The 20,105-nt window shown below is 44.0% G+C and overlaps 1 protein-coding gene across 4 annotated transcripts in view; it reads left to right on the top strand.

Moving 5' to 3' along the window:
* Window positions 1-5,554: 5,554 nt before the first annotated feature.
* SKIC8 (SKI8 subunit of superkiller complex) overlaps window positions 5,555-20,105 on the top strand; it is a 26,147-nt gene continuing 11,596 nt past the window's right edge. For 2 of the 4 annotated variants that reach the window (XM_034939237.3, XM_034939238.3), the window contains exons 1-8: window positions 5,564-5,794; window positions 9,629-9,679; window positions 10,378-10,405; window positions 12,075-12,180; window positions 12,560-12,732; window positions 15,253-15,401; window positions 15,640-15,733; window positions 16,967-17,060. In XM_034939237.3, coding sequence (XP_034795128.1) covers window positions 9,668-9,679; window positions 10,378-10,405; window positions 12,075-12,180; window positions 12,560-12,732; window positions 15,253-15,401; window positions 15,640-15,733; window positions 16,967-17,060 — 656 coding nt within the window. In that variant the 5' untranslated portion in view covers window positions 5,564-5,794; window positions 9,629-9,667. Of the gene's footprint in view, window positions 5,795-9,559; window positions 9,680-10,377; window positions 10,406-12,074; window positions 12,181-12,559; window positions 12,733-15,252; window positions 15,402-15,639; window positions 15,734-16,966; window positions 17,061-19,219; window positions 19,313-20,013; window positions 20,093-20,105 lie in introns of all 4 variants that reach the window. The other 2 variants (XM_003813807.5, XM_008966418.5) reach the window with 2 other exon arrangements.

Raw genomic sequence — 20,105 nt, 5'->3', positions numbered from 1 at the left:
GACCTTTGAGTGGGAACTCAGACTCAGGAGGGCTGCTGCCAGCACTGGCCCAAATGACTTCGGTGGTTTTTACAGCACGCTGGAGAGAATCTGAGAGGATTCCCTGGCAGGAATTTGGGGATTATCTGGGTGATGCATCAGTGATTACAATTTTGTTTTTACCAGTTTTGCTAAGCAGCAGCAATAGCAGAGGTGATTAAGAAAAATGAAAGAAAAAAATGCAAAAAGAGAATAGGCAGAGACGGTGGTAGCTGCTTTCTTGATGTTGATACTGAGGGCCAAGCTTTCCACCCACCCCCTTGTAGTTGCAGAAAGCCTCAGATGTAATGGTAGTGTTACGGGATCTTTGGACGGGTATGGGAGGTATTGGTTTTCTTCCCGGGAGTGCCTTTGCCTGAGTTCTTGTCCTGTGTCCAGGAATAATGAGGTACTCGAAGAACTTACTGAGTGTTAAGCAGCTCAGAGAAGACCCGCAGTGGGTAGCTCCTCTGAGCAAGTCATCCCATGGAGTGTTCAGCTCTCAGCAGACAGGAGGCCTGGAGAGGGTAGCTCCCCTCTGCCCACTGGTTATCCTGCCACCTGCTGCTCTCAGCGGAAAGAAGACCCAACCCTGGAGAGGGGAGCTGCTCTCAGCAAAGAGAAGACCTCACCCTGTAGAGGGGGGCTGCTCTCAGCAGAGAGAAGACCTCACCCTGTAGAGGGGGGCTGCTCTCAGCAGAGAGAAGACCCAACCCTGGAGAGGGGGACTGCTCTAGGGGATCCTGGCGGGGGGTGCTCCTGGAGAAGGAGGCTGTTCTGAGGGATCCTCTCCTCAGGTCATTTGGAAGTCTCTACAGGAGGAGGGGGGCCTCCTCTCCACAGGTCCTTTGAAAGTCTCTGCAGGTCTCTGCAGCTCTGGCAGAGAGGGTAGCTCCTTTCTACAGCTACTCTTCCCGCTGTCTCTCCGTCCTCTCCTGCAGTTTGGCTGAGCCCAGGGCTTTTATGGACCTCAGAAGGGAGGAAGTGTGTGCTGACTGGCCCATGGGCAGCCATGGGCGAGCCTGGAGGAGGCACCACAAGCTCCCACTCAGGTCTGTGGGACTGGCAGCCTGGTCCCCAGTCTTCAGTCCCTCCCTGACCTGAAGGTGGGGCCTTACTGGAGACCTACCCCCTTCTGCCCAGGAATCGATCTGCCTCCTACTGTCATTTATGGCCCCTGGGGCTTGGCCCCAAGCCCTGCTCCAAGATCAGAGCAGGGGCGGCAGCAGAGAGAGGCCAGGCAGCAGGAACAGACACTCGCTAGCGACGGGGTGCGGTGGGGTCCTTTCTGGGGTCCACAAGGGTGCAGGCTGCAGAGACCCTCTGGGTCCTGCACCTAGGAGGGCAGATCTTGCCTGCTCCCAGCCCCCTCCAAGAGCACCGGGAGGCTCGGATCCACAGCCACTGTTTGGGCAGTTGTAGCCCTGCCTGTTCTGTAAAGCAGGAGGCCTGGATCTGCAGCTGCTGTTTGGGCAGCTGCAGCAGCACCTGGGGAGCTCTCCCCAACTCAGAAGGGGGAGGCATCCACCAGCATGCAGCCCCAGCTGTGCCTCCCTGCCTCAGCCCGGTGATGGCAGCAGCTACTGCAACAATAGTGTAAACATTGGCCGGGCGCGGTGGCTCACGCCTGTAATCCCAGCACTTTGGGAGGCCAAGGCGGGTGGATCACGAGGTCAGGAGATCGAGACCATCCTGGCTAACACAGTGAAACCCCGTCTCTACTAAAAAAAACACAAAAGAAAATTAGCCGGGCGTGGTCGCGGGCGCCTGCAGTCCCAGCTACTCAGGAGGCTGAGGCAGGAGAATGGCGTGAACCCGGGAGGCGGAGCTTGCAGTGAGCCGGGATCGCGTCACTGCACTCCAGCCTGGGCGACAGAGCGAGACTCTGTCTCAAAAAAAAAAAAGTGTAAACATTTTGAACTGTATGCATTATTATATCAAGGAGTAGCATATCTTGCATGAATGCTCTCTTTTGTGTCTAGGTATTCTAAACACTCTTAATGTGAAAATGAAGTGCATGTAGCAAAAACCTTTTATTATATGAAACTTTACAACACTTGTGAAAAAAATTAAATTTGGTTTGTGCACAGTGTAACCTTTCTCCAGATATTGTCCAAAATTACACACGCACAAACCGTTCACCCTAATTAGGCGTTGGCCTCAACCTAAACATCTGGGACTGTTATCTATTAAACTGCTGCCAGAATCTTACATCCAGTTACCTCCACTTTCTAGAACATATTCTCCAATAATGCTATAGAAACCAATTTCTACTCCATACTGATGTTTTTTTGCAACAGCAATTAAAATTTTTTCTTCCAAAAAACCCCATTGTTCTGGGACAGGATTCATTGGTTTCATCAGATGCCTGAGACATCCACAGTGTAAAAAAGGCCAATTATTCTAGCTTTATAGTCCCAATGCTAAGGTCATGCCAATGATCGCATATGTCTGGCCCTCTGGGGGAATGTGGTGAAAGTAGGTACTTAATACATCCTTTTTGAATGAATGGTTTGGAGTTCTTGTCATAATTATAGAATTACAAAGCTGGAAAGTCTTTAGAAAGTCTTTATTACAATGATTTTCAAAGTGTTTGGCCATGACTCATAGCAAGAAATGGATTTTCATTTGTGACCCAGTAACCGCATGGGTGAAACAGTTTTTATAAAACATGATGTAACTTTACTATGTATGATGCACTTTTATATCTTCTATTCTACTTCTTTCTTAATGTATTCCATTTCTCTTTTTTGAGATGATTAATTGAATTTTTATCCAAAACAACTGGCTTCAATTGAAAATTATTAGTAGCAGATTTGGGAGCAAGTAAACAGAAATGGAAAGCCTTAGTATTTGGCTTAATTATTCTAAAAGCACACTGATCACATTTATGCTTTTTTAATTTTAAATTTTAATTAAATTTTAAGTTAAAAGGCATAAATGTGATCAGTGTGCTTTTAGAATAATTTGAAGGTGGGGTATTTAAAGTTAATGTGTAGAAAAGAAAAAAAACCTTACATAACCCCAGATCACACAAATTAAAATTCACTTAGTCATACAGTTGTGAGCACTTTTGACAGCCAAGATTTCACCCTTCTTAAAGTAGGAGTCTTTCAAAAATATTTCTTCATATTCAAAAGCTAAAAGTTAGAGTGAAGATGGCCCAATTATCTCGGTGTGGGAGAGATTACATAATAATCTATTTCCAAAACCCACAAAAACCCGTAAATGTCAACAACAAAAACAAAGCAGCAGATTGGCCAAAACTAAGGCAACTGGTTATACAGGAAGGCAGCAGGTCACTCATTTAACTGCTAAAAGCCATTGCTTTGTAGTACTAATGTTAATTCCTTTCCACACTTCAGGAACCCACATCCCAGCCATTGCAGGGTCAGTTTCTGTGTATTTAGCTCTGTGGAATGTGCCCGAACACCAGTCAGCACTTAAGTCTATCTAAGTTTGAAAATCAGCTCACTGGCTTCATGATATAATTTGTACATTCTTCCTTAGCTTCAGGGGCACATGCCTGACCCTGGTCCAATAGATCCAGAATGGTTACAAGGATATCTTGACTTATAGGAGATGCCACATAAGAATTTTGACAATTCAGTCTTGAAGTCTGCTCACTTTGACCCAAACTTTTTAAGCCAGTGACATGCAGAGGGTCCACTGGGGCTGGATGAAATTTCTATGGACAGAGATGTCACAGAGCTGGGAAGGAGAGAAATAGCTCTCCAGTCAATGTGACTGAGAAAAATTAGTCATATCACTCTGAAACATGTGAACTTGAGGGTTAAGGATGCTGGCATGCAGGGAAGTCATGTGTGCAGCAGAAGAGCTGCAGGATGTCTTCTCTTTTGTGTTAATGTGAGATTACTGAGGACAAGAGAATAGGTCCTGGGAGATGTGGGTGTATTTGCCAATTTCTCACCACACATAGCCTCCTCAAAAAGCCCCCAAAGATGGCCAGGTGCAGTGGCTCATGCCTGTAATCCCAGCAACTTGGGAGGCAGAGGTGGGTGGAGCACCTGAGGTCAGGAGTTTGAGACCAGCCTGGCCAACATGGTGAAACCCCGTCTCTACTAAAAAAAAAATACAAAAAAAAATTAGCCGGGTGTGGTGGCGAGTGCCTGTAGTCCCAGCTACTGGGGAGGCTGAGGCAGGAGAATCACTTGAACCCAGGAGGCAGAAGTTGTAGTGAGCCGAGATTGCGCCACTGCACTCCAGCCTGGGTGACACAGCAAGACTCAGTCTCAAAAGAAAAAAAAGCCCCCAAAGATGAACTTCACCTAGTTGTAAGTGGTCTAATAGTCTTCCGTCTCAATATATATATATATATATATATATATATTTGAACTTCAAAACTAGTTTTTTCGAAAAATATTTTTTAGAGCTGGGGTCTCACTCTGTCACCCAGGCTACAGTGCAGTGGCCCAATCATAGCTCACTGCAGCCTCAAACTCCTGGGCTCAAGTGATCCTCACTTCTGCCTCCTGAGCAGCTGGGTCTACACGTGCACACCACTGCGTCTGTAACTTTAAAATTTTTTGTAGAGATTGGGTCTCGCCATGTTGCCCATACTGGTCTTGAAATCATGGCCAGAAGCAATCCTCCCCCCTTGGCCTCCCAAAGTGCTGGGATTACAGGAGTGAGCCACCACATCTGAGCCACAGGGCGGCCTCCATAATGGGGCATGAGCCTCTTCCCATCTTTTTTTGTTGTTGTTATTCGAGACAGTCTCACTCTGTTGCCCAGGCTGGAGTGCAGTGGTGTGATCTGTACTCACTGCAACTTCTGCCTCCCGGGTTCAAGCGATTCTCCTGCCTCAGCCTCCCAAGTAGCTGGGATTACGGGCACATGCCACCACACCCGGCTAATTTTTTGTTTCTGTTTTTTTTCTTTTTACTTGAGACGGGGTTTCACCATATTGGCCAGGTTGATTTCAAAACTCCTAACCTCAAGTGATCCACCCACTCCGACTCCCAAAATGCTGGGATTACAGGCATGAGCCACCACACCCAGCCCCATCTCTTTTTTTTTTTTGAGACGGGGTCTAGTTCTGTTCCCCAGGCTGGAGTGCAGTGGCGTCATCACGGCTCAATGTAGCCTCAACCTCCAGGGCTTAAGCGATCCTCCTGCCTCAGCCTCCCAAGTAACTGGAACTACAGGCATGTGCTAATTGTTTTTATTTTTAGTAGACACGAGGTCTCTCGCTATGTTGCCCAGGCTGGTCTGGAAACCCAGAGCTCAAGCGAGCCTCTCACCTCGGCTCCCAAAGTGCTGGGATTACAGACGTGAGCTACTCTGCCTGGCCCTCAAAAAAAAAAAAAAAAAAAAAGTCAGTTGACAACCTATTAAACTGATATCTGTCACGCTAATGGGTCATGACTAGCAGTTTGAAAGACAAAGCTCGATTTCACTGAATTTATTTCAGCAACAGAAGTTATTAGCTTTAGTCCAATCTCAAAAGTACAAAATGAAATTGCAACACAAACCTCTAAACCTGCAGTTGCCGGAAGCTAAACGTCTGCGCTTCCGGAAGCAAATTTCCAACTACCACTCCTCTGGAAGCAGGACCTGGCTTCCTCCCTCCTCTCTCCGCCCACCCTCGTCGGCGTCTGCCCCGCGCCCGCCATAGCGACGGCAACGGGCGCTGCGGAGCGCTCCGAGCCGTGAGGGCGGGGCCGGCGCGGTGCCCCGCCCCTTCGATAGCTCATCTTTGCGCGTCGCAGTCGCGCGGAGCCCGGCTTCCGACGTGCAGCCTGGCAGTGCAGTGGTGAGTTGGAGAGCAGGGCCGTTGGGGATGGTGGTCATTAGGGCCGTTGACAGTCCAGGCCAGAGGGCGAGTGAGCGAGGTTGGGCCCGAGGCTGCCTGTAAGCAGGTCCGTTCAGGGATGCTCCAGGCCCTGGGGCCTGAGGGTGGCTTCCATGACTCCATTTGCCCTGGCTGTTCCTCGGTGTACGGGGCCTGAGGGGAGTAGGGGAGGCCCGTGGGTGGCCTCCTTTTGCGTCCTGAGAATGTTCTGGGCAGTATCGAGATTAGGGCTGGTTTCTCTGCGGAGGAGATCATTTATCCGTAGCTGGGAGGGCTGTATTAACCGACGTTTTCCAGTAGTGGGCCACGCTGTCTTAGGTAGCGTGCTGGACAGATACAGACATCACTGGACGGGTACAAACAGAGGCTGGGTTCGCTTTACGCCAAGTACCGCGCAATACTGTGGGCTGTTGACTTGCCTGAGTAGTTTCATAGAGGCATCTGTAGTGTTCCTTGGAAACACTGAGTCAGTGATGAATTCTGCCTAGGAAATTTAGGGAAAAGTTTCCCAAAGAGAGAAGATGGCAAGAGAGGGCTAAGGTCTAAAGTCTCTTAGCTCTTACCTTCATAAGACCCTGAAGTAAGAGGTAGTGTATCTTGGTAGCCTATACTATAGCTTGTATCCACCTTTTAGTGTCCCTTGGGGAAGCTTCCTTAACCGCTTCTAAGCCTCCATTTTCTTACTAGAAAAGTGGAACTGATCATAAGAAAATAGTAGTTCCCCCCTTATCTGCGGGGTGTACGTTCCAGTGGATGTCTGAAATCTTGGATAGTGAAGGACCCTGACTGACTTACCGTGGTTTGACTTACAATTTTTCAATTTTACATAGGTTTATTGGGAAGTAACCCCATTGTAAGTTGAGGAGCATCTATACTGTGTTTTTTCTTGTACAGATTACACATACATACCTGTGATTACTTAGTTTAATTCGTAAATTAGGCACAATAAGAGAATAACAACAATAATAATAAAATAGAATTATAACAGTGTAATGTATGTGAATGTGGTCTCTCTCAAAATATCTTACTGCACTCTACTCACCTATTTTTGGACTACGGTTGACCTCTGGAACTGTGGAAATCAAAACCTCAGCTAAAGAACTACTGTACCTAGTAAGCGGGGTTATGAGGTTTCAGTGAGCTAAATCTTTGTGTATTACTTAAAATAGGACCGGATTCATTGTACATCCTCAAATGTGCACTCATTGATAGAATCACACCCTTGTCTTTTGGAGCCCGGGTTTTTGGAAGCTGGCTTACCGCAAGCCTTCCTCCTTTTTTTGTTTCTATCCATTGCCAAATGTGAGGCCCAGAATGACAGGGAAGAGGACAAGCCTGTGCTCCAGCAGGCAGAAGGCTGTGCTGAAGCAGAGGTTGAATACCATTCCCGTTAGCCAAACTGGCTTGAGCACTTTCCTGTCTTTCCTACCCTGGGCAGAAAGAACCCCGTTCATGGGTCACAAATGAATAAAACACTACCAACCTGTCTGTAATCCCAGCACTTTGGAAGGCCAAGACAAGAGGATCGTTTGAGGCCGGGAGTTTGATACCAGCCTGGGCAACATAATGAGAACTTGTCTTTACAAAATCAAGACAAAACACTACCAATTTGAGATCTTCATAGGCAAGGATTAGTTATAAATTGTTTGTTTGTTTGATTTCCTGTTATTGGAAAACCTTCAGCAGCTTTTTGGGCTGGCAGATTTAAAGAAAGTAACCTGAACCTGGATGCCTTAACTGTGTGGTCCCTTAAACTGCCAATGGGTAGAATTGCGAGGGCCGTGAACTTGGCTGAGAGGAAAAATTGCATCTTTATGTTTCCTAACCTCCAACTGAAATTTAGCATTTTCTTCCACTGTGAATGTAGGCAACAAATTACATTATTAGCAGTGTGACTTTGTTATGAATATAAATTATAGATATTTGCATATCATGATATTGTGTAAGCTCATTACAACTTCGAAATTATGGTAGTTATTAAATTTGCTTCTAGATCACGTATATAATGTGTCAGTAAAGAAGCACATATGTTTTTGTATTTTGATAAAATTTTAGCATACAGTCTATCCTCATTATTTGTGGATTCTGTATTTATGAATTCACCTACTTACTAAAATTTGTCTGTAGCCCTCAAATTAATACTTACAATGCTTTTGTGTTCTTTGGAAGACATGACATTTTTTCACATGTGAAAAATTTTAGTCGCCTGATGCACATGTTCTCAACTGAAGTCAAACAAGGTGACACTGCCTTCTTGTCAACTCTCATATTGTAAGCAAATGTCATTTTTGCAGTCTTTGGTGCTACATTTTTCTCATCTTTGTGCTTTTTGTCGGTGATTCCACTGTTTGAGATAGCCCCCAAGCATAGTGCTGAGGTGCTTCTAAATGCAAGAAGATTGTGATTCGTCTTATGGAGAAAATATGTGTGTTAGATAAGCTTTGTTTAGGCATGGGTTCAGTATTAATGAATTACTAATGTATATTCAGTAAGTGCCTTTAAACATAAACACACATAAAACATGATTATGTATTGATTGGTTGACAAGAATGTGCCCAGAGGCTTTCAGGAACCTGTTTCCCCAAGGAACAGTGGTTCTGTGTTGGATAATTTAGTGTCTGTAGCGACTTCATAGAACATAATTGTTGTGAATAATGAGAACCTACTGTAATTGGTTTCATTTCTAAACCTGTGTATTTTCTGTAAAGACATCCTGAGCCTGAGTCTGGTGACTCATAACTGTAATCCCAGCACTTTGGGAGGCCAAGACAGGAGGATCGCTTGAGCCCAGGAGTTCAAGACCAGCCTAGGCAACATAGGGAGACCCCATCTCTACAAAAAATTAAAATATCCAGACATGTTGGCACGCACCTGTAGTCCCAGCCACTCGGGCTGAGGTGGGAGGAGGACTTGGCCTGGGAGGTTGAAGCTGCATTGAGCCATGATTGTGCCACTGCACTCGTCTGGGTGATGGAGCAAGACCCTATCTCGAAAAAAAAAAGTCCGCTAAAGGGGGTCTTTGGCACACACAAAGAAATAAGAACCATTAGCCCTTAATGTAGCCTGAGAAATTAGATCTATATCCTTTATTTTTTATTTTTTATTTTATTTTTTTAAGATGGAGTCTTGCTCTGTCACCCAGGCTGGAGTTCAGTGGCACGATCTCAGCTCACTGCAACCTCCGCTGCCTAGGTTCAAGTGGTTCTCCTGCCTCAGCCTCCTGAGTAGCTGGGATTACAGGTGTGCGCCACTACACCCAGCTAATTTTTGTATTTTTAGTAGAGACGCGGTTTCACCATGTCAGCCAGGATGTTCTCAATCTCTTGACACGTGTCTCCCTCCAGCCTCTGCCCTTATTTACCTGCCTGTTGGCTCTTAAAGGCATTTTTGGTTGAGACCTTTGCATGTAAAAGAAGAACTTTGCCATCTTTGGATTCCCCCATGTTTGTTTGTTTGTTTTTAATAAATAATATTTAATATTTAAAGGAGCTGTGGTTTTTTTCTCTCTAAAGAGCAGGAAAGGACAGAGACTGGTCGCTCTCTGCAGTCACACTTGAGGTGAAGAAACCATGGGATAGGATTAGCTGTTAGTTGAGTCCCTAGGTTCAGAGGAAGAAAGAAGACCATACCACCTGGTAGGGAATGTGAAGGAGGTTCCAGGGACTGATCCATAGAAGGGTGTCAGAACAACTTCATAATAAAGAATTGCCTTATTTTCTTGGTCAGGGGGAACTTCCTGTGTGCCTTCTATCCTGATGACACCCCCTCACTGAAATCCTGGTGTTGTTTCCACAGAGCTGTCTGGCCTTTTGTCCTTGATCCTTGGTTAAGGAAATGACCAACCAGGTAAGACCTGTGTTGAAGGGAAAAACATCAGTTGGTCTCTTTGCCAAGTTCAAGTCCGGTAGGTTTTCTGGATGTGTAGTCAAGAAACTAGCATCTCATTCTTGCCCGGCTCCTAAAGAGCTGGGTGACCCTGGGTACCTAGTCACCACAGTGTTAGGTGGGACTAGTGAAATGCAAATACTGAGAGGAGGATTGGTTCATCCAAGTCTTTACCACAATTTAGTGAGTAATAGAAGAAGCTTAAAAGATGTTGTACAAAAAAAAAAGAAAAGATCAGAATAGGAGATAGAACAGGAGAAACATATCTTTGTAATAAGATTAGGGACAAAGTTAATAGACTGTTAGGCAGGCTGTGTGTTCTTATGCAGCTGCAAAATTTAAGCTACAAACTGGACTCTGAGCTTCCTTGGTGATCAGAACAGAAAAAGAAAACATAATTTATTGGTCTCTTGTTGGGTGAGTGTGGGTAGTAGGAAGGAGGGGAGAATGTCAGTTTCTTTAAGAATTTTTTTCTGATATGACTGTACAAATCTTGCATGAATGGGAATCAAGGAGCTTGCGGGATGGCCAGGTTGACAGCAGAGGAAGTAACTAACACTGTGGTGACTCTGTCTACTCGGGGAGGAGTGCTTTCTGGAGGCAATGTGAGACATCTGAAATCTGACCATGGGTTTAATGTGGCTTCTGTTCTTTTTTAGTATGGTATTCTCTTCAAACAAGAACAAGGTAAGTAGCCTGCCTGTTTAAGCAATTCATCTGTGAAAAAAACTGTGTTGTCCCTGGTTTAAGACTTTGGTCATGCTGACCAGACATGCAGTTTTCAAGTATACTCACTTTGCAGAAGAATTGGCAGCTGAAAACAAATACTCTTAAAAAACAAACAACAACAACAACAACAAAAACCTGAACAACCAACTAAAAAAAAAAGCAGTCATCATGATAGGTTGGAGAATTCTAGGCTGAGGAAAATTTTTCCACCTGAGGAAGACATGACGGAGCTTCCCAGCTGCTGAGGTGGAAGAAGGAAATGCTTTGAGCCTCAAAACTCTGTTAATGCCGGCTCATCTGGGGAGGTGAACATGAGCCTTTTTCTGAACTCAGAACTTGCTTTGGCCCTTAATGAAAGTGAAGCCTATAATAGTGAAATGAGTTTCTCTTGAGGCCACTGAGTGCATGGGGAGGGCTGGGAGCTGTGCAGCAGTGGCAGTGGCAGGGATGGGAGAGCAGGCGGCAGGTCAGAGTGGGCTGGGATTGTAGCTGACCAGTGGTACAGAGCTTTGTACCCAAAAAGGAGCCATGTTTGTGCATGGGCTACTCACCCATCTCATTTCTTCACTATAGCCTCGATGAGTTTGAGAAGGCCTAAGGAATTTGTGGAATGCCTAATAAAAGCTCTTGCTCTCTAAGTAGGTGACATGGAGGTAGTTTGACGTTTAAGCCAAAAGCATCATCCAGGTTAGCTAGTGTAAGTAACTAGTAGGCTAATTGGGCATGCCAGTCAACTACCTTATATGTAGCTATTGTCATCCCGGTGGCAAGTTAGCAGGCTTGAGTTAGGTGAGGTTTGAAATGGAAGCCACAACGCTGTCTGTGGTGCACAGCTGTTTTAAGTTTAATGCCTTTATATTCATATTTTGGGAAGGTATCGCTGGAGAATTGTTGCCAGGCAGGGGTAAAGCCTCCATGTGCACTTGTCACGTTTTTACATCCACACCGGGTCTGCACATACAACAGCATGGCCTACCAAATATGTAGCTTACAGACTTAGACTTAAGCTAGACTTTAATTAATAGAGATTGGATTTGAATCCTAGCACCTCTCATTCCTTGTCTATAAAATGAGGATATTAATAGTACCCACTTCATAGGATTGTTGTAATGTAATAATTGGCCCATTAACCATAATAAAGATACTTGTTGGGAAAGGCAACTTAATATATGGAGGCTATAGTAGGTATTTTCTTTTAGATCTATACTGTTTAGAATTGAACTGCCTGCTTGTTTCAAAAGATCTTTTCGGAGTATCTGTTACCGGGTTTAGGCCTTTTCTTGGTAGGAGGGGGTCTTCCCCACTGGTTTTACTTGTTTTTAGCCAAGTGATAGCCATTGTAGACTCCTATATACCAGATAGCATGCTAAAAGAAAGGACACTGGATTTAGAGTCCAAAGTACCACCTTCTCGCCTGGTAAACATGAGATTTAGGGCAAGTAGCTTCTTCAGAACCTCCAGTTTTCATATGTGGCCCCAAAATTTCAATAAAAGCTGTATAGGAAAGCACTTTGTAAAATAGTAAAGCAAATACAAATAAATGTTACCTCACAATTGTTGAACAGTATCTCGGCTTCATTAAGTCGTATGCAAGAAGAGTTTATAAATGAAGCACTTTCCATTCTAGCCCATGATGATGCCATTTGGTCAGTTGCTTGGGGGACAAACAAGAAGGAAAACTCTGAGACAGTGGTCACAGGCTCCCTAGATGACCTGGTGAAGGTCTGGAAATGGTGAGTGCCTCTCCGCTAACATACAGCCTTGGAAAATTGGGGGCTGAGGTTTTACTTCTGAACTCTCCAGTTGCAGTCTGGGAAATACTTTTTTCTAGGCAAGAAAGCAATAGCAATATGGTGGTATAAAACAGCAGCTTATTTTTCCCACTTGTTTTCCTGTTACTCTGTATTAAAGCCCTAAAGTTAAAAAAAAAAAAATCTTAAAGTCCTACATTTAAAACCTGGCAGCATTTGGTGTTCTGTAGCTCATTAACTCTTCTCTGATTCTGTATTTCATAGACCATTGGTATTGCATAGTCACAGGGACCCAGAATTTCAGATGCCAGGTAAAGTGTGTTCTGTGTGAAGAAATCCATTTCTCTGTCCCCTGTTGAAGGCGTGATGAGAGGCTGGACCTACAGTGGAGTCTGGAGGGACATCAGCTGGGAGTGGTGTCTGTGGACATCAGCCACACCCTGCCCATTGCTGCATCCAGCTCTCTTGATGCTCATATTCGTCTTTGGGACTTGGAAAATGGCAAACAGATAAAGTCCATAGATGCAGGACCTGGTAAGAGTTTTACTTGTAGGGGAGATAATAGAGGTTCATGATTTCTTTTCCAAAATCTTTAGGGATAGAATGTGTTTTACAACTCGGAATTTTTTGGATTTGAGAGGGGTGATAATGTGTGCATGAACTGTATTTCACATAATACCCTCAGTGGGGCTGGAAACAGCACTGTAATGAAACACTAATACCTCTGCAACTAAACATGAATGTTTACACTAAGGGAGATAAATAAAGGCTATAAATAGCCTTATGTCAATTCAGGTTAGATTTTGCTGCCAAATGAATTTTGGTAGTAAACCTGTAGAAAAAGCTTGTAGTTTCCAGAGCTTTTTGGATTTCAAACTGCTGGTTTGGCGTTGTTGACCTGTATTTTGTATTTTCCAGAGGTTTTTTATTTGCCATATTCTGAACTGATTCATTCACTGCCTTACGGAAACCTAGAATGTAAAGCATGGGGTCCTTATAGATCTGTATCATGGTCATCTCTACTAATTTTGATTAAAGGGTGGGATTCTTGGTATGTGATACATGTGAAACTTTTAAGAAACATCAATTTTTTTTTGTTTTAAGTACTGTAGAACAGCATAATCTTGTCCATCAGCCTCGGTAAACATCATCTGAGATGACAGAAATTAATGATGTCATAGGCTGACTAATGTGGAGCAGCAGAGGACATTTCAGGATTCTTTTGAACTTCACATTTACTTATAAATGGCTGCACAACATTCCCCAGCAGAACCTGCTCTGCCAGAATGGGTGGTAACCGCTAGAGGGTGCAGATAGCCTGGCATTTCTCTGGCACACCCCTTTGTGGGTTGATGATAGAAGAGCTGCTTAGGTGTTCCATGAACACAGTTCCCTCGATTGGTGCCCTGGATGGATTCGCCTCCCACCAGTTATGCTCAGTAGCCACTCTAGGCTGTTTCTGTATTGGAAAGAATGATGGTCCCAGAGTTTTTAAAGAGGCTGGGTTGTCTGGAAACTGAGTGCATTTTCCCTTAGAAGCAATATTTCTTGTCTGTAATTCTTACCACTGGAGCTCTTTTAAGAATATGCATGCCCAGTCCATATTTTGGATCCACTGAATCATAGTGTTCAGAGTACGTGGGGTGGGATATGTATTTGGAAAAAGCTACCCAGATGCACCCTGACTCCCCCGATGGTTGTCTTTACATGTACCCTTACCCTGCTTACATTACTTACAGAGGACTTGGGTCCCCAAACTATCCTGCAAAGTCTATTAAGACTCCAATATATAAGCATGGTCTTAAGAAAAGAGGAAGAGACAGAACTGTTTCTACCTTTTCATCTTGGGTGCCTAAGCTTTCCCTGGGCTCATAATGCTGGTGTTATTCCATGCTGGTTGTAGCCCTGGGCACAAGGCAGCTGAAGAAATCAGTGCTGGATTGGTTCCGAGTAAAAGGATGGCGTATGTATCCAGCTCACTTTCTCTGATAAACAGTACCTTTTACTGGATATTCTCCAAGTGTGGCAAGGTTTTAAAGGTTACTGTTATGAAAGAAAAAGATAGAAGAGGCCAGGTGTGGTGGCTCACGCCTGTAATCCCAACACTTTGTGGGGCTGAGGCGGGTGGATCACTTGAGGTCAGGAATTCAAGATCAGCCTCACCAATATGGTGAAACCCTGTCTCTACTAAAAAATACAAAAAATTAGCTGGACATGGTCCTGTGCACCTGTAGTCCCAGCTACTCAGGAAGCTGAGGCAAGAGAATAGCTTGAACTCGAGATTATGCCACCATACTCCGGCCTAGGTGACAGAGCAAGACTCAATCTCAAAAAAAAAAAAGGAAGAATGGTGTCTGAGAGTTGGATTTATTTTCTTTTTGGATAGGACTCTGCATAAAACTAGACCAGGCCATTAAACAGCCAACAGTTATTTGGTCCAGTAACAAAAGCAAGCATTGCTATTGACAGCTAAAGAGCAGCTAAATTCATCTGAAGGTAAAACTCCTTGGATGAATTTGGGTCTAATGAATGTAGGGAAAATAGACACTTAGTTTCTACCTATCTTGAAAATATGCATGGAGAATATGAACCACCACAAAGGAAGAGAAAAAGAGAAGAGAGACAATCCCCAGTCGTGGAGAAGTAAGGAAGTAGGAGGAAGCGAAGACCATGAGTGTACCAGTCTTTGTGTGGACATATGTTTTCATTAGGAGTAGAATTGCTGAGTATCATGGTGTTTGTTTTCACTTAAGAAACTGTCAAACTGGTTTTCAAAGTGTCTGTGCCGTTCTACATTCCCACCAGTGTATGAAGGTTCTGGTTTCTCCACATCCTTGCTAACACTTGATATTGTCCTATTTTTATTAAAAATTTAAGAAACCCTTAAACTAAATTTAAACTTGATAAAGAATTAGCATCTTTACAACATAATTTTCTGAATCAGGACACTGCTACTCCGATTTAAAAAGATGTGTCTTTTGGTAAAACTTTAGTTTTTAAAATTAAGGCCAAGTCTTTTCACACTGTATTTTTGTCCTTCTTTTTTCTGTTCAGTGGATGCCTGGACTTTGGCCTTTTCTCCTGATTCCCAGTATCTGGCCACAGGAACTCATGTCGGCAAAGTGAACATTTTTGGTGTGGAAAGTGGGAAAAAGGAATATTCTTTGGACACGAGAGGAAAATTCATTCTTAGTATTGCATATGTAAGGAAACATTGCTCTCTGTTCTCCTTCTGATTCTTTCAGTTTACCCTTCCAGCCTGTTGCAGTCCTTGCCACAGATTCTGTCTTGGTCTGGTCAGGCAGCTGCTGTCTCACTGGTGTGGTTTGCCAAGTAGCCAGTTAGACCTGTAGACAGCAGGAGGTTTGCTTGTGTTTGGTAGGGACAGCTTAACAACATGGAGTCTGAAAGTGCTAATTTCTCCATGTGTTCTCTGAACAGAGTCCTGATGGGAAATACCTAGCCAGTGGAGCCATAGATGGAATCATCAATATTTTTGATATTGCAACTGGAAAACTTCTGCATACCCTGGAAGGTATATATCATCATCTTATTTTTACAAACTGGGTTATCAAATCACAAAGGAAGAATTATTCTTTCATTAAAATGCCATTAAATGGCAAATGGGCATTAGATTTACAAAATATCAATCTCAATTGGAAAACTGAAATGCCTCCAGGTTTTAGTCTTGTCACTATAGTTTTTTTGTTTTTTTGGGTTTTTTTGTTTGTTTGTTTGTTTTCTTTTAGAGACAGGGTCTCGCTCCCAGGCTGGAGTGCAGTGGTGTGATCATAGCTCACTGTAACCTTGAACTCCTGGGCTCAAGGGATCGTCCCACCTCAGCCTCCTGGGTAGCTGGGACTACAGGTGCACACCACGGTGTCTGGCTAGTTTTTTAAATTTTTGAGGAGATGGGGTCTTGCTGTTTCCCAGACTGGTCTCTAACTCCTGGCTTCAAGATTTCTTCCTGCTTTGGCCTTCCAAAGTGCTGGGATTACAGACATGAGCCACCATACCTGGCCTGTCACTGTAGATTTAACCTAGACATACTAGTTCTTGTAATAGTGTTAAGTGCTTGTTTGGGTGAACAGACTTACTTTTTATTATATCGTAATCTATCACATTATGTATGTGTGTGTTAATATATATTTGCTATATGAATGTCTCATTTCTGTCATTTTGGATTCTGACGAACTTTGTGATTGGAAACAACTTTTTGTTGATAATTTGAAGGTGGATGAAAGTATTGTGCCCACTGTCCACACTGGTGGCCTCTGGAAAGGAGGACTGGGTAGCTAAAGAACAGGGGTAGGTTGGAGGGAGACTTTATTATGCGTACTGTTGTGCTGTTTTGAATTCTAATCAAGTGAATTTATTACCTCCTCACATTGCTATAGTTTATTCTTTATACTATAATAAAGGATTTGATAGGGAAATAACACCTTAATTTGTTCAACCTTACAAATCAGGAGCAATGTATATATCCTTGTGTGGCCATATTTGTAGTAGAAAAGTTATTTAAAGCAATGTATGCTGAGGGCAGGGAAGGGAACTAAGGAGAAATGGCTCCGGGAGGAGATACTGGGGTTATGTGGATGTTTTGAGAACATTAAGAGGAAAGGCCCAATCAGAACTCTTGCTTTTCTGCCTGAAGCACCTGAGCATTTCAACTCAGTGGCTCGTAATCATTAAAAGGGGCATTGTCAGTGGGAAGCTGAGTGAGGAGGCAGTGGTCCACCAGATTAACAAGGGCCTTTATGAATTTCAGGCCATGCCATGCCCATTCGCTCCTTGACCTTTTCCCCGGACTCCCAGCTCCTTGTCACTGCTTCAGATGATGGCTACATCAAGATCTATGATGTGTAAGTTACCTTAAAGGCGTCTCCCTTACTACTGATGCCCATCTTGTCCCTTTATTGTTACAAGGAGCCCTAGGGAGGAGCCCTAGTAAAGACCTGTGCTCAAGTCACATGAGACACCTTGACTCCCCAGGCGGTCCTCCCCCGTTCAGCGCCCATTTTTAGTGTGTGTCCTCAAGGGCTGCTTGGAGGAGGATGTGCATGGGCTCCCTGGTAGGATCAGATACTTGCTACTTTTTCTCAGGCAGCCTGATTTTTGTGAGCCTACTGATTTCAAATTCTTTGGGATAGGTAAGTAATATACAGATGAGGAAATGGAGCCGTGGGCTGTAGCTGGCCCCTGGGGACAGGAAAAAATTAGAGCATCCATTTTCAAGGGTAGGGCTGTTCTAGCAGACATGCCTCTGCCCTAGTTAGGGAGCAGTCAGTTTATAAGCCACCCCGCTACAGGTCTAGATGGGAGCGTTTTTGGTTTTGGCCCTTGACTGCGAGTATAGAAGCAAGTTAATCATCCTCTTTCATTCACAGCCGTCATTGTAAATCTGTGCAGACCCCTATGTCTTCTTCTTTTCCCCCATCATTTTTAGTCCTGACTCCTATTCCCCACTGAGGTATCCCCTGTAATGTGTTGGATCTGTGTTCTTGATACTATGACTTGGTGCTATGGTCAGCTCTCCCTGCCAGGCATGCCTCTGGCTCATTGCTCCTGAACATGGCATTCTAATCCACTGCATGTACATATCACACTCCAACCCTAGCCATGGGTGCCAAGACCTCCTCCACCTGCACGTACTGCAACCCTGACCATCCATGTGTGTCCTTTCAGGGGCCTGTGATAGTTGCTTGGGAGTTTAAACCTCACAGTAGGAACACTGCTCCTTCTAGCCCACTTCTGGTTAAAATGCAGTTTTTTCTGGCAAAAGGTTATCAGCTAGACATAGAATTCTAACTGCAGTTTTTGGAATTGTAACTGAGTGAGGGTGCTATAGCCCAGAGGGGAAGATGTCTCTGTAGAGTTATACTTGCCTGTTAGTGGCAGAGGCAGTATAAATGCAGCAGTTCCTTACATTTGTGACTTTATGATTATCTATTGCCACTGTTTTATTGATCCTCCCAGCAACCAATGAGGTAGCAGCACAGATTAGTGTCCCCATTTTGCACATGAGAAACCCAAGCTGAGGTGGTTGATTTGCCCAAGGAGGTGGTACTGAATGAAGACCCAAGACTGTTTTTTTTCACCCAATATTGATGCATTATTATTAATTAAAGTCCGTAGTTTACATTAGGGTTTACTCTTTGTGTTGTACATTCTATGAGTTTTGACAAAATGATGTGTAGCCACCCCTAACTACAGTGTCACGCAAAATAGTTTCACTGCCCTAAAAATCCCCTGCTCTACCAAATCATCCCTTCCTCCTGCCTTGAGCCCCTATCAACTACTGATCTTTTTACTAAGGCCCAGGACTTTTTACCCTCCCATGGTCCCACTGTATCCCACCTGCCCCCTAGCCCCTAACTGAGGTCTGCTCCACTCTGCTGAGGTCTGTGTTTAGGGGTAAAATTGCTGACCTCAGTTAGGTCTTATGGTGGTTCTCCTGCCAGAGGTGGTTGGGTTTCATTTTTATTAAAAAAGTGAAAATAGCTGTTGTAATTAGACCTGTCTTGTTCTTGATTAGGTTTAAACTGGTCTCTCCAAGCTGCATCTGTCATAATGAATACATCTTGACACTTTCCTTGGACTGGGAGCCCTGGCCCCATACGGAAAGGCTGCTGGTGCAGGCAGGAGTGTGAACCTGCCCTTCTCCTCAGATGGCTTCCTTGCCCCGTTGGTTCTCAATTTCCTCATCTTAGGGGTTGGCTTGCGAAGCCTCTGTAGTGTGGTTCTTTGTTCATTTTGAGCTTCAGCTCTTTGCTTGTGAAGGATTTTATTCTTGGCTCTTGGTGGCGTCAACACATTATGGGTTAATGCTACTATTAAAATTTGTCTCTAATGCATGAAGCTACTTCATTGAAAGAGGAATTTTTGATATAGTATTCATGGTCATTATAAGGATAGCAGATTTGGTCCAGCTTATTGGCAGAGTAAATAATATACTTTCCACTTCAGTGATTATACTGTAGAAATTAACATCTCAATTTTGTTTGAAACTTTCCCATTTCAGACAACATGCCAATTTGGCTGGCACGCTGAGCGGCCATGCCTCCTGGGTGCTGAACGTTGCATTCTGTCCTGATGACACTCACTTTGTTTCCAGGTACTTAATGATTCTTAGCAGTTTCTAAAATGCTGGGGAGATGAGAGCAGTCTTCTTGTATAGATTGCCTTAACATTTAAAGATGTTTGACCCTTTTTTATTCAGTTAGCCTTTCTTTTCTGCAGTTCTTAAAATTTTTATTTAGTGATGTTAGTTGACCTTAGCTGGAACAAAAGTCAACAAGTAATCCTTTTAAACAGTTAAACTCTTAGTTTTTTCATTATAAATTGAGGCTTCTACCAGAGTGACTCTAAGGTAGACTTGTGTTCCAATGGTAACTTAAAATATGTAAATGTTTGTAAAATGTTGTTTATAGATCCCAGTGTTGGTCAGGCCTGGGATGGCCAAGACAGTTGGAAAGCAGGAGATGGACAACTTGAAGGCATTGCACAGTGCTTTAGAGGCCTCCTGCGAGCCTTGGTTTTGAAGCTTTAACAGGCCTCCCTCCCATCTGGAAATAGGTAGCTGTGTCTGAGACTCCTGGAGAACAATTAATATGAGGGCCAGGCAGATCACAATTTCAGGAAAATGGCTACCTTGTGAGGAGAGAAAGCCACCCAGTGATGCTGATACCTGGCCATTTCCTGTACCGAGGCATGGGGTTGGGGGGTCTGAAGTTAGAAGAATGTAAGTCATCAAAGGATTTTCGGTCGAAGTCCTTCCAACTTCAAACCGACACTAATGTTCACTTTTTAAAATAGTTCGTCTGACAAAAGTGTAAAAGTTTGGGATGTTGGAACGAGGACTTGTGTTCACACCTTCTTTGATCACCAGGATCAGGTATGGCATTATT

Source organism: Pan paniscus, chromosome 16 (genome assembly GCF_029289425.2).
Source record: "Pan paniscus chromosome 16, NHGRI_mPanPan1-v2.0_pri, whole genome shotgun sequence".
Lineage (NCBI taxonomy): Eukaryota > Metazoa > Chordata > Mammalia > Primates > Hominidae > Pan > Pan paniscus.
Note: the sequence above shows the minus strand (reverse complement) of the source record. Positions and strands in the feature narration are given on the sequence as shown.